Raw genomic sequence first — 17,884 nt, 5'->3', positions numbered from 1 at the left:
GAAAGACAGGGCCCCTGCTAGCTGGTAGCCCTTTCACTTGTTTATTCTATCTCATCATAGATTTTACAAATTTTATCAATTTAACATTTTTTTAAAGATAGAACAATAAAAAATAATCTAAAGTCACCAAGACTTGTCATAACCATACTCCTCAAATTGCTGACAATCTCTGTTTTGTCTTCGATCACTGAGGTGAAATTTAGATGACTCGTTTGAAAAATTCAGACAGTCCCTGAAGGCAGCATCAAACTGCACTGCATACGCGCCGAGGAGGAGAGCGAAGATGGCGGAGAGCGTCGAAAGCGAGCACGAATGGAACGATTGGGCCCTGGATTCGGCCGAAGACAGCGTAATGGCAATAGAAACCTTGATAGCCACGTTGAGAGCTTTCGAAGACGTCCTGAAACAACAAGAAATATCCGTTGCGTCTTCCACGGAGTACTGTGACAACTTCTGCCAGGTAACGTTTACGTGCAGCATCGAAGCTACCATTAGCTCGATGCTAACCCAGGGCTGTTTTTCTCTCAGCCCGATAGATAACAGGCTCCGCCACGCCTGCGGCAGTTGCCCCTCCGGCTAAATGTGTCGGTTTTAATCTAGGAAGCAATTGCAGAGTGTGCACCTATGTCCAAATTGGCGAATTTATGACGTTTAATAAACGAACTCATTGTCATTAGGTTTGCAGCAGCCAGGGTGACTTACAGTATTCTCATCCACGAGACAACATTGGTCGTTTTACTTCCACTATAAATGGCTGTATTATAAAAGGCTTTCATGCAGAATTTGACCGAGCAGTTGATGCATGCCTATGACATTGCAACACTTTTGCATATCCTGCATTACTGCACGCATGTGGGGCGGGGCAGCATCGTTGTGTTTACCCAAATTTTAGTGATTTTGCTAGCCAAATAAAACGTGCTCTCATTGCTCGGTCCAACAACTGCTCAGCTTTTCTCATGTTTAAATTGGCTGTATTTTGTGTATTTTTTCCCACCATCAGCAATAAATTATACAATACAGCTCAAAAACGAACATATAGTCATTTAATCAAGCATGCGGAGTAGTGGTCGACCGCTATTGGGTTTTCTGTTGCCGATATGTTGGAGACATGGTCAGTCGATGGCCGATATGTACCGCCAATTTGGGCTGATATCTGGACGTTTTCCACCTAATTTTCATGTCGAAATGTCACTAATAACATCAGTTGATGCACACGATTTCTGAAGCTGATTCCGTTTTTGAACTCTGAATTTAACTGTTAAATCTTCACTTTGTGCGCTGCTCAGTGTCAATGTCAGACACCCAAATAAAGTTAATTTAGAGTATTTGTTATGCAGATGTCATCAGTGAATGTAAAAATACATTTAAATTAAATTCTGCAGCAGCACTGGGCTGCCCGCAGATGTGCCTGACTTTAAATCAGCATTACTAAGGACAAAGATCGGCTAATGTTGATGTATTAAAAAGGGTAAATATCCCCTAATGTGTAGCTTGGTGATTTGTAAACAATTAGTTAAAAATATATACTAAAGTTTGGTATTATCTGCAAAATAACTTAAAAAAATAAAACCATCTCATTTTATTTTTCATTTATTGCAGAGCTTCAAATGCACTTTATGTAATAAAACAGCAGGGTAGTAGAAGTTACATCAATATTAAAATCCTTCCTTGTCAGGTTGCTAAAGGAATTATTTTTATGAAGTGTGAAGATGAAAATAAATAAAAGTGGCACATGAGCATGCAGCAAGAAATCCTTGCAACTGCAATGGTTTCTAAGATAATAACTGTGATGTGACCCACTCAGTTTCAGTCGGAAGTAGTCCTGTAGTAATTAGTACACTGATGTAGGTCTCTGGGGTTGTGACTTTATTCCTGGCTCCCCTTATGAGGAAACTGTATTTTTAGATGGAAGGGAATTAATTCTGTCTTTGTGGATATGGGACCCAATCAGTAAGGTGTCTGCTGTCTGGTAAATGAGGCTCCTGGGAGGCTATCCCATCGTGTAGTGTGTTGGTGAAGATTTCATGTGTGTGTGTGTGTGTGTGTGTCATCCACTGAAATATGGCTTTTCTTATGTGCAGGACAGTTAACCATGCTTATTAAAACAACATTGTATTTTTTTTAAATAGTTTTGAGACATTTTGGATTGAGTATTTAAAAATGACATATATTCGTAGTGCAGATCTAGGCTTGTCATATTCAGTTAAGTCCCTTCAGACCTAATCAGCAGAGCTCCAGACACCCCGACACCTTCCTCTAGACTGTCCGCTGGGATCACTCAGGTGTGAGCAGGTGTGTCCCCAAGAGGACAACCTTTGTAGATGATTGACATCCTCTATGAGCTCATTTTCTGAGAAAGTTTGTTGTTTTAACTTCTCTGTTTCGTGTTTACAGGCACTGATGCACTATGCTGGCAGCAGGAACTCCATGGAGCACGGCCTGCCTCTTCTGGATGTGTACTGCCTGTCCATTAACTGCTTTGCAGCAGCCAGATCCCACCTGACGGCAGAGTCTGACAGCGTGGCTCTGGTTTTGAAGAGACTAGCTTTGTGAGTACTAGAAGAAAAAAAAATCACCTAATTAGGAAAAAAAAACAACCGTTAAAGCAGATCCATTTCCTTTGGTCTATTAACTTATGTCAGTTTGGTTTTCCATGTGCGCTCTTCGCAGGCTGTTGTGTAGATTTTAGGGAGATTAGATCAGCTTCTTTAGTTGCTTTTGTAATTAAAAGCCGGCCTGCAGCAGCTGATCGCTGTATATTATCAGTAATACAGTACTTCCTCCTGAGACGCACATTAAAAGGTGGAACATTCTGTCTTTTGTATTATTTATTTTTGAAAGCATAAAATGTGTTCGGCTCCCACTTAATAAACCGGCCACAGAAATGGGCCCAGAGTACAAGAATTCAAACAGCTGTATAGTCCAGCAGTCACACACACACACACACACACACACACACACACACACACACACACACACACACACACACACACACACACACACACACACACACACACACACACACACACACACACACACACACACACACACACACACACACACACACACGTTCACAAAACAACGCACTAGAACAGTCCAATCTCTGGCCATCCCTCTTGCTCCTCTCATTCTCAGAACCTGGCAGAGTTTATACACTTCCAAGGCCGGGAGTATGAGAAGCAGGATGTGTCTTCTGGTCACCTATGTAAACAAAGTCGAGTGTGAAGTTGTTTTGTCTAGACTTTGGAGAAATAGCCTTCAATTAACACAACAAGTCACACAGATGATATAAACATTCCAGATTGTTGTCATTACAAGGTCAGTGATAGTCAGCGATGCTACCAACCCCTCTTTTTAATCTGTGTTATACGTCTGCTGTTGCGTGAATTCAGCATCGTGTGTTGGCCCAAATAAAACAGATCTTTCCTTTTCTCTGCTCTGTTTTTGTTTCTGATTGTCAAATTTTTCTTTATAACACATGAATAATGTGATGAACACATTGTACAGCTGACTAAAGGAAAGCTAACATACCAAAAGTGTAATGGTGTAAATTTGACAGTGTCTGTGTCTAAATCTAAAATGGATTCCCTAATGTTGTTGTTTTAGTTTTTGTTTTAATCCGTCTCTCCACAAAGATCACAGCAGTGACTGGTTGTAGCGTGGGATGAAGCTATTTACATCAGTTTATAAAATATCATTTTCTTTCATTTTCTTGTAATTTATTCCTTTTGGTCCAGCTTTAGTCACATCAGCATAGTTTTTATTTGCTCACAGTTGAAGGGAGCCATTTTAGGTGGATAAAAGGACGTGTTTGATTTTACGTTTGGTTGCAGAATTCTAAATGTTTTTGGATGGAATTTTCTTTCATAAAGTTTCACATCCTTTTCTTATCCTGCAGGAGCTGTTTTGAGCTGTTGCTGTCTGTGCCTGAGAATGAAATCCCATTTGAAGCCTGGCTTCAGTTCCACCACTCTGTTCAGGTAGAGTCCTTTAGGCGTGTGCATTTTTCTTTTCACCTCATTGTATTTAGCACCTGGTGGCTTTCTGATATTCTACCTCAGTGGAGGTTGAGCCAACATCAAAAGGCTGATTGAAAATGCAAACAGTATTCACATATACTGAACATTGGTGAAACTTGAGTTTAGAAGTACAGATGTAAAGTTTTTTTGGACATCGTTGTAACGGTGCCTGGATCAAATTAGAAGATAACTCCAGAACTTTTTAACGCTACTGTTGAATCAGTTTCTGTCATAAAGCAAAGGCTTCCGTTGCTAAAAGAGAGAAATAGTTCAATCAATCAATCAAAGATACTTTTTTAATCCCAGAGGGAAATTAGAGTTTCAGTACACACAATTCAGAGATCAGACATACATGGGCAAGACACTTGACAAGAATTGGTGACTGTGGTCATTCGCAACCCTGAGTCGCGCTACCTTAATAGAGATAAGAGGGTTACATGAGGATTGGTTCAGGTGGAGGGAAAAAAAAGGCACTTCAGAGTTACCCTCCCACCGGGAGGGCAGCTTTGCTCTGCAAAAAAACACCTCAGACAGACAGATATGCAACAGACTTCAGACGTGGGTTGGGACTATCCCCACTTCAGTTCCTGCAGCCACGATGAAGCAGCGCATGTCACCTCAGTGTGGATAGGGGGGGGGGTTGGAGGGTTGCAGTGACCCTGGACTCTTCAGCGGCCTTCCCGCAGTCCCGCCCAGGCTTGGAAAGGAGACAGAGTTGAGTTGCCATAGCGACGGCACATTCCACAAATCTTCTGAGGGGGGAGTTTTCGTTCAAGCCTTGCTGGCTCAAGGACGCCCGATTCCGATTCTAAATTAGGCAACAATTCTGAAACTGCAGTGAAATCACTCTGGTAGAAAAGGAAACCTCAGAAACAAACTCACTATGTCTACGAACATGTTGACCTTCTGAATGATAAGTAAACGGTTCCTATTATTAGAAACCTGCTCAGTTTCACTTCTTATTCAGATCTAATTTACATGTGAATCTATCTTGTTCAGTTGACATCATCATGGTTACAAGTCTACAGAGAAGAAACACGACTAAAGCATAAGTAGTGCATGTAAAGCCAGGTGTACACTGTTAGTTTCACTCGTAGAAATCAGCTCCATCTCTAAATGTACGACTTCCTCGCAGAGCAAAGCTCTCGAGTCATGTTCTCACCTACGCTTAGATGGAACCTGACTGCTCACGCAGTTTGTGTGGTAGCAACATGAATGGACCTAAAATTTATTAAAAATTGTAGTTTTTACTCAACATGTTGGACCTTAAGAGTCCAAAAACCCAGAAGAGGGGTGACTGTTGTGCTGTTTTTGATGTCTGATTTCCTTCTGGCTTGCCATAGTTGTAGGAGGACACGCAGGAGTTTATGGGGGTTGGAGAAGGAAGTAAACCGATGTTTTGGGATCCGTTTTATTTGACATAAATACAGAAAACGTGCTTTCTTGACTACCCTATTCATTGTGTGAGGAGAAAAGTGTAAAAATAAGAGGAAATGACGTGCGTGGACACGGAAATAGCTGGGCAGCCGTGTTGGTACACTAGCAAACCCGTAGTGCATTTTGGGTTGTTGCTGCCATTTTGTTGATTAAGACGGCAAAACAAAGTTGTAGTGTGTTTAACTACATACTAGAATTCAACACTGTTTGCTATCAGCTTTGTTAGATTCTGAGAAAAGATCCAAACAAGTTAACAATGAAACTTCTATCATATATAAGCATCTAGGATATTATAGATTCGATAGAAGTTCATATGTCAACGAGCTTGGTCTATTTTTAATCCAAAGATTAATGTTTAATTTAAGAAAATTACATTTAATAGCAAAAGTTTATTTATTTAATCAGAAGTTTAAAGGAATCTTTGCTTTTTCAATAACCAAAAATATACACCATTCTGTGTTTAATTTCAAAGAAGAGTCAGGTTTTTTAAAGTTAAGAATTTATTACTAACACTTTTAAAAAAATGACAATTTGATATTAAAACTTGTTTTAAAGGCAAACCTGTGACTGAATGGAAGCTAAATTGAAAATGCGAGTTTTTGGATGCGTGAATGGATCAGAAGGTTTCTTTCAGCGAGAGAAGCGTTTCTGGGTGGAAAATTGTTTTGCAGCTAACTGAGTCGTGTCTTAGGAAGAACAGCATCAAACACCATCTGTGTGCTACCTCACCAAGCAAGACGACCCTCTGTGTGGATCCGGAGGTCAAGGAGGATTTTGTCAGCCTCAGGGGTACTCGGTCCGGTAGAGAAGACTCGTAGAACCGATCCTCTGGTCCAGAGATGTCGCGGGTACACGGTGTTGAGCATCTGGCTTAACTCTGAAGGAGTTTTGCGTCAGCTGGTTACAGTGCGTTTATTCAGAGCAATTCTATCGGTGTGACAGGATGCTTAGTAGAGATTCGGGCAGCCGTCCCTCTTCTCCTGGTATGGTTCAAGAACTGAACTTTTGCTGCGGGATTCGGTTTTAACAAAACCCTCAGAACACGCCCTCTCAGCGTCAGAAAGCTTGGTCATGAGGTAACGACATGTGAGATGATTTTACCCTTTACCCTGGATCCCTTCTGAATGAGGCTGGTTAACGTGCAAGATGACCTTCTGGTTTACTGAACACACATTAAGATTATCAACAATAATTATTATGATACCCAAAGCATAATAAGTAATTCCAATAATTGAAATACATTTATACTGAATCAAGAGATTATTTATGATGGTTGTAATAACAGTAATAAGGTCAAGAGAAAATTATTATTTAAAATTATTTTTGTGAAACTTGAAGTGTCCTTCATCTTGGGACGGAACAGCAGCAGATAAAGATGGTTTCAGCAGACATCATGACTTCTGGCGTGGTTAATCTGTGGGGCAGAGTTACAGAACAACCCAGCTTGACCCAGCTGGGAAAATGTGACCTTTGTCACAAATTAGAGGCCATTCATGACACTACAAAGTTGAGAAAAGCTCAAAAAGGCAGACATTTGACGTAATGATGCTTCTTTGTGAATGTGAAATGCAAATTTATTTCGTAAACCAGATAGCTCATGATGTCTAGAGAAGAAGTTTAGAACAAATAACTTCACGTCATTTGCTAAAGGTGGTTTTCCAGGAACGCTACTCGGACCGACCACTGTTTCCAAGGCTTGGTTTGGTATTTTCTCTCTACTTTCTCCCCTATTTTTAAGTCCCTGCTTCGTTGAGGTACCTGGCAAGGCTGGGTCAGCCGGCATCGTGAATCTGGCTGCTGATTGGCTAGGGGGAGGAGTCACTGGTTGCTCTGGAGTTTTTTTGCTTTCTGTTTCACTTCCTACAGCCATTTCCTGGTTCAGAGTCTGACAAGAAGCCGTAAAACTGAGCAAAATGTCCAGCAACACCACCATTTTTTTTCCGCTGAGTTGTGTTTCTGTGGAGCAAACAAGTTACTTTACACTGTTTACTGATCCCCTCACTTTTGTCGTGAGTAAAAATCGTGCCCCCCCCGCGCACCTATGAGGGAGCGCACCCACTTTCTGTCATGGAGCTGGCATGTGAACAAAACTACACTCAGATGGGCTGATTCAAACTGTACAGAGCTGTTTTAGGTTGAGTAGCGTTCCTGGAAAACCGCCTTTAGACTGCAGAGCAGCAGCTTGTGAGTCTGTTCACTCTAATTTTATGTGAAGGAGATAATCAATTATTAAACTGAGTTGTAGAAGGAACCGTTGGTCTTTTGTGGTGCTCATTAACAATATTCAATGTTCTTTTGTTGTAGTAGAAAACCACCACCTCGTTGAGCATCAACAGAAATGTTATTTAAATTTCCCATTTCCTCAAGAAGTTCTTCACAAACTGCATTTATTGAACTTTGATGTGTTTATTGCAGCTTGCTCATGATACCTTGTTACAATATGGAAGCACCGACCTCCAAGCCCTTCTCCAGATCACAGGAGAGGGTGGGGCATGGAGCAACCCGGTCCTTTCTGCACTTCTCACCGGCCAGCCCACCATCCCAGAGGAAGGTCTGGATCTTTATTACTTCGTTTGAAAGTTATGGTGCTTTAGTCTCTGATTTACTGACTGAATATTTATTTGCAACTGAGATTTTGTTTGAATCCCATTTCTAGTTGATGCTTACATAAGGTTGGAGGGCGAGGGCTTCATGGAGATGCGGGTGAAACATCTGGAGAAAATGGGTGAAGTGGCCAAAGCTGTGGTTCTGTCCAAAGCTTGCTGTGAATGTAGCTTTATTACCAACCAAGCAATGTTCCGTCAGACGTTTGTCTCCCAACTTTGTCACCTGCTTCCCAATGAAGAGGCTATAATGGAGGTAGGATGGCCTGTAGGAATCCACCTTTAGTGCATTCAGACTTTGATGTATACAATAAACTACTTTTAATTCATTTTTATGGCTAATTTAACATATCTGGAGTTCATAGACTTTTTTTTTTTCACTTGATGTAATTTTGATCATGGTCCACATATTTATAGGAATTATACAAGTTCTCTGCACTGAAATATAGTCCAGAATTATTATCGGTAACGTTTTTACAGCTTATGTGTAACTTTTCTTTTAGTTTTATATCCTTCAGTGTCTTTGATTTGTGACACTTTTTGTTTTCTCTGGTTGTTGATGCAAGTGTTATATGATTTTTCCACATTTTGTCAGATATCCAGACTGGACTGTAAGGATGTACTGGAGATCACGTGTAACTTGGAAACGGAGGGAGAGGAGAATACGGCCTTCATTCTGTGCACAACTTACCTAACTCAGCAACTACAGCAGCAGAATCTTTACTGCTCCTGGTGAGTAGCCTCTCCATTATTTCACTTGGTCTGTTGGTGCTTTTCGCTGACATAACTGGTTGTTTACGTAAAACCAATAAACCACTCTAGTGTTATGTTATAGTTTAGAGTAAACAAAGTAAATTTCACGTTTAATCATATCAGTCTTGGTCAGATGACTCAAAATCAGATTGAGCTTTGTTTTTATTAAGGAAAGCAGATGGACACAAATAATGCTGAGTTAGCGTGATGTAATGGAAACACTCAAGGAGAAGCTGTGTTTGTGTCACTGCTGTTACATATGTAGGGATGCTGTTAAACAGGATTATTGATGTAAAACAACAGAAACGTCAGGAGAATGTCTTTATGAACTCTTAAGTCTTTTTATGCATGTGTATTTGTTAGGGATGTAACGATTCACTCGAGCCAAGGTTCGATTCCCGATTTTAAGTTCATGAATCAGATTTTTTTTACGATTTTTGTCTTGTCGGTATTTCATTCACCCTTTTCATTTGTAAACTTGGAGAAGCCACAATGTTGACTTCAAACTGATTGGAGCGTCCCACTGTCTCACCACTAGAGCCATGCTTGCCTCTAGTGGTGCGACTGTTGAAAATCTCACGGTTTGGATCGTATCACGGTCTTTAGTCACGGATCGGATCGTTTTTCGGATCAGCGGTAAGATAAAGAACAGAAAAAACAAAAAGCTTTGGTCTCTCTTTATTTTGTATAACACTTAGTGCAAATTTTTCTGCTCAATGTGCAACTTGCTATAAAAGCAGGAATTACAGAGAGGTCTGATTGCTGATTAGTTGTTAAAACAGCTTGCCCTATATGGACACGCTCTCTCTGCATGTCCTGCTTTCACTTGTCATCTCCTCACCTTTCTGATGCGCTGTTTATTTTTATTTTGTCCTCTTAACAGATTTGTCCCTAACAATATTTACAGGTCTTACCACGTTTATGTGATAATTGTCCAAGGCATGTTTCGCGCACCACCTCTCTCTCCTTTCCAACAATTGGAGGTGTGTGTGTGCAGCGCTGCACGTGTTTAATTTTGGATCATTATTGTATTTTACAGGGGAGCCAAAATGCTCCCATACATGCAACTTAAATGATGCAGGTGGTTTTTAAAGCTCCTCTCCTCCTCCTCTGTTATGACCACCGCTGTGCGTTTCTGTTTTGGATTAAACAGGTAGTGCCTACACTCTCCATGTGACCAATCTGCGGACTATGGCGTTTAAAGCGTGCCACAACCCGTGCACGCGCATTGGGTCCACAGCGCACGTGTGAACGGGACTCGCGAGCGCAAATATACATGGCAGCGCGCGTGTGAACGGGACTCGCGAGCGGAAATATACATGGCAAGAGGTCATTTGTGCACTGAGAGGGAGCAAACTGTGTCTGTGAGCGCACAAGGATGTGCACAAGTGACAAACCTGCGTGCGCGCGTTGTCAACGAGCACACGGCAGAGGAAAACGTGCCCGCGCGGCAGCCTCTGTGCGCGCTCGGCAGCCTCTCTGCGCGCTCGGTTTCTGACTCCTGCTCGCTCGGCTGTAAGGGCTTTTGGCACTCTGGAGGCGTGGCCTGTGGCAGATCTTCTCTGTCCTCTGATTGGTTAGTTTACCCCGCACTTTACCCTCTATCTATATAAAAAAGTCTGATATTCAGTAGTTGCTGGCATAGCTCAGCTGGGAGAGCGGGTGACTCTCGCCCTGGAGGATCCAGGTTCGAGGCTGGGCAAGGAAAATGCAGTAGATGTCATGTTAACTTTTCTTAATTTCAGGTATTTTACAGTTGTGACCGTTCAACTGTCATTAAACGTCCGAATGTTTGCTGGGCAGTGTTTTAAAAAGTGCACATAAGCTAGATGGTTTTAACCATATAAAATTACATTTTTTGTGATACTGGAAAAATACATACTGAAATAAAACTACTGGTTGAGTTACATAATTGTCCATTTAGAATTGTTGAATGGACTGAGTCAAGTTTGGTGCACTTTATATATTTCAAAACATGTTTTTTTTTTATTTTAATGATGCATATAAATAATTTAAATGTTAATTTAATGAAATATTTCTATTTTTTCATTACCTCACCCTTGTTTTGACAGAAACGGAACCTTGCTGGATAATATCATGGAGAAACTATTTGTTCACAGTACTTGGCTCAGTGAGGATCTGTGTAAAGGAGGAGATACTCAGAAATCTGTCTGCAGATTGTTACAACCCAGACTGGAAGTGGTGGGCTGTAATAAGAAAGGAGACCAAACAGAGGAGTGGGGGGTTCAACAACTGATTTATTTAACAAAAGTAAGGATTTACTAAAGCAAGTTAGTGAACAGAAAATGGCCAGTGAGGACTCTCCACCACACAGCAGAGACCCAGTGAAAGCAGAAAAACAGTAGGCTTTGTAGGCAGCACCACACCCTGAGCCCAGGTGCCTCCAAGGCTGCTTAACGAGCTGCCTACAACAGAAGAAAAACACAATTAAACACAAATGAAAACCCTCTCAGTGCACAAATGACCTCTCGCCATGTATATTTTCGCTCGCGAGTCCCGTTCACGCGCGCGCTGCCATGTATATTTTCGCTCGCGAGTCCCGTTCACACGCGCGCTGTGGACCCAATGCGCGTGCACGGGTTGTGGCACGCTTTAAACGCGATAGCGGACTGTGTGCATCTGATCCGTACGAATAATAATAATAATGATGATGATGATGAGGATGATGATTGTTGCATCCCTACTTGCCTCTGTTCTGATTAGCAGCACTGTTGGGTGCAAGCAAGCATGCCATATTACATAATATTTGTGGCCATTGTAAATCGATTTTCCCTTTTGTCTACAACGATGGATGTTTAATCTAGTTTGCACCGATTTTAAATCGATTCTTGGAGCATCGTTACATCACTAGTGTATGTGTGTATATATATATATATATATATATATATATATACACACACATACATATATACATATCTCAAAGAGATGTTGAGTGTTAAAGTGTTTTTATTTTTTATTATCTAAAGGGAGTTGATACAGTTATGGAGTAAGCTTCAAAGGAAACTTGACCCCTCTTTGGTCTCTCTTCTGGAAAGATGCCTTCAACTTGGTGCCATTGCCAAAACCGTCCAACATTTGCTTTATCTTGTCCGTGTAATTCAAACAGAGGTGAGTGCCTTTGTAGTGTAAATTATGTCACGGTGTTGGTATATTTCAGATATTATCACAACATTACTGAGGAAATTAACATTGAGGGGGAAAAAAGACTGCACGTCATTAGATTAACAATCAGACTTGTCACAGATTCATTATTATTTTTAAGAGTCCATGCACTGTGGTGTGATTGTAATGGGTACATATTCTCTTTTTAGGCAGAGGACCAGGGGGTACCTTGCTCAGTAGAACTTTGTGTCAAAATTCTACAACTTCCAAAGCAAGATGACTCAGAATTGAGAACATCCGTATGCAAGACTGTGTCCTGCCTTCTTCCAAATGATCTCGAAGTGTTGCGCGCCTGCCAGCTTACAGAGTTCCTCCTTGGCCCCAGCCAGGAATCCTTCACTTGTCTTGAGGAGCTCTACTTACGCCCAGATCATAAGTATGACCAAGAAAACGAGGTCATTCCCAATTCACTACGCTGTGAGTTGTTGCTAGCTCTAAAAGCCTACTGGCCTTTTGACCCAGAATTCTGGGACTGGAAAACTCTAAAGTGTCATTGCAAATCCCTTCTGGGGATGAAGTCTGAGTCAGAGGAGGAAGAGGAAGAGATGGCAGAGAAACAAGAGAAGGTTAAACAAGAGGATCTGCCAGTAGTTGGAGTAAAAGAAGAATCTGAGTCCCAAAACAGGATAAACGGAGGTCTTAATATTGGACGTCAAGATGTTAAACCTAGGCCAAAGTTCTCCTGTCTGATTTGCAAGAGGTCAATCACTGACATACAAATCATTCACCACTCAAGAAGACACATCGAAGACAAATATTTCCCCTGCCCTGCTTGCCTTGAAACATTTAAAGGTAAAAAGGACCTTGTTATTCACATGAGAAAACACATAAAGAAAAAAGGTGCGCCCTCCAAAAAAGACGAAATGTTAAAGGAATTGCCAAAACCCACCGAGGAGGATGATGACGACATGGAACCTGGCGAGATCCCTGTCGATCCTTCCTTGATGATGTATTACAAGTCCACACGAGATCCAGAGGTGTTGAATCACATTGTGCAGCAAGCCAGCACCATGAAAGAGAAGGAAGCTGACGATGATGAGCACATAACATTTGATTACATTGACAGACACTTCAAACTGCAGAATCGAGAGAAGTATCCGTGCCCGGGAACCAACTGTACTCGAGTTTTTAAACATTCCAAATACTTGTATGTGCACCTAAAAGCAGAGCACACAGGTGATGAGAATGTCAAATATTTTCATCAAATAAGAGACAACAGGGAAAAGTGTGTGTTTTGTAAACGTCACTTTATCTCTGCTTACCATCACCGCAAACATCGAAAAGTTCACTACGGTGAGCGGCCTTACATGTGCGTGGTCATTGGTTGTGGTGAACGGTTTAAGACATCTAATGAACTTGTCACTCACAAGCAGATCCACGGCTATCAGCTGAATTACCAGTGTGGGCTCAAAGGGTGTTACATCTCTTACTCTGATTTGGGGCAGATCTATCACCATGAAGCGCAGCATTTCAGAGACGCAGCATTTACCTGCTGTGGCACTGGATGCAAAAAGTTCTACTTATCCAAAAAAGACTTTCTGAAGCATTTAACCACGCACAAAATAACTTTTACAGAAAGAGATTTTGAGTCACAGAGAAAAGCCAAACGGAAATGTTTTAAGACTGTTCGTGAATTGTCTGTTCAGCTCAGTAAATCGGCACGTTTAGCAGAGAGTGTAAATGGAGATGTTCTAAACTCTCAGACAATGAGTTGTGCCTCCTCTTTGCAAGAACCTGACATAAAGGAGCCCAAGGCAACGGTAAAACTGGTAGCTATGTGCTTCGATGGAAGTAAGTTTATATGTGGCTTTGAGAAGTGTGGGATGACGTTTTCCAGAGCTAGAGATGTTCAGAGACATCTGAAGTGTGCTCACCCAGAACATCTGAAGTTGGAGAACAAAGAACACATGCATGATCAAGAGCAGGAATCTACGTCCACAGAAATAAAGACTGAAACTGATCTAGACAGTGAAGAAAGGGAAAAAAAGGAGCTTGCAACCCCACTTCTACCTTTGAAGGCCGCTAAAGACCAAAAAATGTTAGCCCATTCAAAAGGCATAGATTCAAGTTCTACAGGTCTTAACTCAAAGGGGGATGCTCTAAGAGAAATACTGATTGGGCTGAGTAAACTCAGCTTAAATGCCTCACCATCTCACAGTTCGCCAGTTGAGCCCCCTCAGTCTAAACCTGATGCAAACACACCACAGTTGTCTTTTCATCAGGAGATAATGGCAAAACCGCCGGTCGTGCTGCTAAAGAAGAGGCCACAGCTGACTGAGGTGAAGGTGAAAGTCGAATCTGAAGAAAAACCTTTAACCAGTCAGAATGATGCTTTTGAAACATTAGCTGAAGCTAAGCCATATATCTGTCGTGAAAAAGGGTGTAGCTTCAGGTCTGCTCAAAATTACAGCTTACTTCGCCACTATTACAATCTACATGGACACAGCATTGAAAAAGCCAAAAAGATGACGTCTTTTAAGGCCTACTTTTGCCAACTTTGTTCCAAAAGCCACAAAGAAAAGCATGTGTTAAGGGCTCACTACATTAACACCCACAATATGAGCGAGACTTCGGCAAACAAAGTCAAAGTCAGATTGGTTAGTCCTGAGGCAAATGAAAAGCCTACATCCCAAATCAAGCAACCATCTAAGCCTTTGACCAATAACAGTCCAAAGGATAAAAAGAGCCCCAAACAGGAGCGACAGCATGAGGCACAGAACTCAACTGTAATAAGCAAAAATGAAGAAACTGCTGGCAATCATTCCCCATTAGAAGAGGAAGGAGAGAACGAAGCAGAGAGCAGTAAAGACGATAATGAGCAGAAAGAACAAAGTAAGGATGGGACAACACAAAAGCTTAGAACAAGACGTCTAGTGGCCAAAGGTAACCTGTGCTATATACTGGATAAATTCAGTAAACCATTTCATTGTGTTGCAAAAAACTGTGATGCAGCATTTTCCACCCAAGGAGGCCTTGTTCGACACCTACAGTTAGTACATCATTACAATCGCTCTCAGCTCCTGTTGGAAAAAGACTGTGATGAGAATCCCAGTCCAGAAGTCAGAAAGGACACTGCAAAGAGAAGACCTCTCCCAAACTCCGATGAACCTCAGCGTCAGTTCAAATGTCACTTTGCTAACTGTTCTGCCTCCTACCATCTGAAAAGCAGCCTTGTGCGCCACACTCGAGATTACCACTCTCAGCCACCTGGGCTAATAAGGTGCACGTTTGATGGCTGCTCGAGGGTTTTCAGTCATGACGACGCACTTAAGAAACATATGCTTTATAGTCACTGTGAATGCTATGATTCACTAGTGGTACGACTGCAGAGTACTCACAAAAATTCCATCGCTGGATGCCAGAAGAAGCTTCTAATGGCAAAACAGAGTTCCCAGGCAGAAAATTCTTGTCCACCCGTAACTCGGAGATCTGAGAGAACAATTACAAAGCCTGTGGTGGCCGAGTCGGAAGATAAGGTTGACAAAAGTCTTGAACAGAAATCAAAAGAAAATGAATCAAATGCAGCTAGTCAGTTCACTTTTAAATCTCACGAAGAAGCACTACAGATGTGTCAAGATCGCTGCTTTGCTGTCTACCCATGCATGGTTCAGAACTGCAACACTGTTGTCGGGTATCACCACAGCTTACGGCGCCACTATCTAAGATCACATCACATGCGTCTGAACGATTTTGTCAAAAATGCCGATAAGCTTGTTTTTAAAGTTGAGCAGCTTGAAGAACTGATTCAAAGGGAATCGGCCAGGCCAACTGTCACTGAGACACTCTCTTCTAAGGTTCAGCTCAAAACTGAGGGCCAAGAAGAGCTCGAAAACACAGGGAGGCCACCTTCACCCATGTGCCAGCAATCTATCCAGACTGAAACAGAGAATGTTGATTTTCATGAGCCCAAGAAAATCTCTGAGAAGAAAGATAGTAAAGATCTTCAGGAGGTTTTGTTGAAGAATGATGATAGTGATGATCCTCAGGAAATCTCAGAGAAAAAAGATAGTGATGATCATCAGAAAGTCTCAAGGAAGGAAGAGGATTATGATGATCCTCGGGAAATCTTAGAGAAGGAAGAAGATAGTAATGATCTTCAGGAAGTCTCAGAGAAGAAAGAGAATAGTGATGATCCTCAGGAACTTTTAGAGAAGGAAGAGGATGGTGGTGATCTTCAGGAAGTCTCAGAGAAGGAAGAGGATGGTGATGATCTTCAGGAAGTCTCAGAGAAGGAAGAGGATGGTGATGATCTTCAGGAAGTCTCAGAGAAGGAAGAGGATGGTGATGATCTTCAGGAAGTCTCAGAGAAGGAAGAGGATAGGGATGATCTTCAGGAAGTCTCAGAGAAGGAAGAGGATAGGGATGATCTTCAGGAAGTCTCAGAGAAGGAAGAGGATAGGGATGATCTTCAGGAAGTCTCAGAAAACGAACAGGACAGTGATGATCTTCAGGAAGTCTCAAATAATGAAAATAATCCTAATCCTCAGAAAGTACCAGAGAAGAAAGAGGAGGTGCTTGCATCTGCTGAAAGAATTGGTGTCCCTTCTGCAGATGGGGTACATTGTGGTGAATCGTGCACAGCTGAGTCTACTGATGCCTCTTCTGCAGCCCTGCAGAACACACCTAAACCGGTAGACAGAATAAACATCGATAAATTCAAGTCTCTTCTCCGTCCGCTCACTGTTAACCTTTCACCTCCTTATTCGCTGCGTTTCACACCCGAAGAGACTTTCCAGGATGCATTTGGCAACCAAGATAACGGTAAACTTTTGAACGGGCTGGCCTCATTGCCTTCTGCTCCTGTGCGGCAGCCTCTGAAACGGAAGAACGAACTATCAGAACAGCCTTTAAGCTTAAAAGACACTCAGCCTAACAATCCTTCTCCATGCCCTTTTGACATTGCTGCCTATAAGCCTATGGGCTTTGAGTCATCTTTCTTGAAGTTCATACAAGAAACGACACCAACAGATGAAACACCAGTGAAACGACGAAATACATGCAGACGCAGCCGCTCTGTTAAGGAGAACAACCAGCTAGGAATCCCTCACACCCGCAGTAAACGCACTCATTCTGCACTGGTGAAGTCCCAGTCTGTGACTGGAGACTTCACGTCGGCACAAAACTTGAAGTCCATCTTGGACAGAGCCCTGACTGGCTGTGGGGACCTGGCCATAAAGCAGCTTCAGTACCTCCGACCAGTGGTGGTTCTGGAAAGACCCATTTCTACCACTGCTCTGGCTAGCCTCTTCCCATCTAAGACAAAAAACGTCAAACTGCTTTTTGGAAGTTAATTTAACTGAGCACCTTTTTCTTTATTTTTTAAACTTTACAGTGAAACATTACTTTGTGTTTTCACAAACTATGTATCAGTATTTTTTGTTTCGAACCTGGTGTTTTTACAAAACTTCTGTTGTATTTTTTTAATTTTTGATGGAAGTTTTGTATGAATTAGCAGAATATTAAAAAAACATACCTTAATAGCGCGTATCAGAGCAGTCTGACAGTATTTTAGACTAATGTAGAATGCAGTCAAATAACATTCATTATGTTAGTTCACAATCATGTGTAAATAATTCAGCTCCCCCAGAATAATGTACAGCTTTGCAGATTGTTAGAAAGGATCAGTAGCATAATACAAGGCCTTTTCACTTTTGTGGAAATGTGACTGAAACATGGCCTTTAAAGTTATTGTTTCATTTGTTTTTCACCTTGGATTTTATGAAAACAGTGTTTGGTTGCAAATAATGGAATGTGTGTATGTAACACTTTGTAATAAAATAAAAGTCCACAATGAATTAAGGGCATTTACTGAGCATTGTCACTAATCTTTTTATGGCCAAATTTTAAAAAGAAATTCTTGAAACACTTTTAAATTTGATGTTTGATTAA

The 17,884-nt window shown here is 41.6% G+C and overlaps 1 protein-coding gene across 1 annotated transcript; it reads left to right on the top strand.

The window, feature by feature from the left end:
• The first annotated feature begins 257 nt into the window (after positions 1 to 257).
• rlf (RLF zinc finger) lies at positions 258 to 17,516 on the top strand. Its single transcript, XM_015969918.3, has 8 exons — positions 258 to 460; positions 2,395 to 2,549; positions 3,899 to 3,980; positions 7,872 to 8,007; positions 8,113 to 8,315; positions 8,655 to 8,791; positions 11,800 to 11,941; positions 12,145 to 17,516. The coding sequence occupies exons 1-8, from the start codon at positions 284 to 286 to the stop codon at positions 17,284 to 17,286; spliced, it is 6,174 nt and encodes a 2,057-aa protein (XP_015825404.3). The 5' UTR covers positions 258 to 283; the 3' UTR covers positions 17,287 to 17,516.
• The last annotated feature ends 368 nt before the right edge of the window (positions 17,517 to 17,884 follow it).

Source organism: Nothobranchius furzeri, chromosome 18 (genome assembly GCF_043380555.1).
Source record: "Nothobranchius furzeri strain GRZ-AD chromosome 18, NfurGRZ-RIMD1, whole genome shotgun sequence".
NCBI classification, from domain to species: Eukaryota; Metazoa; Chordata; class Actinopteri; order Cyprinodontiformes; family Nothobranchiidae; genus Nothobranchius; species Nothobranchius furzeri.
The sequence above is the reverse complement of the archived record's forward strand: the minus strand, read 5'-3'. Positions and strand labels throughout refer to the sequence as shown.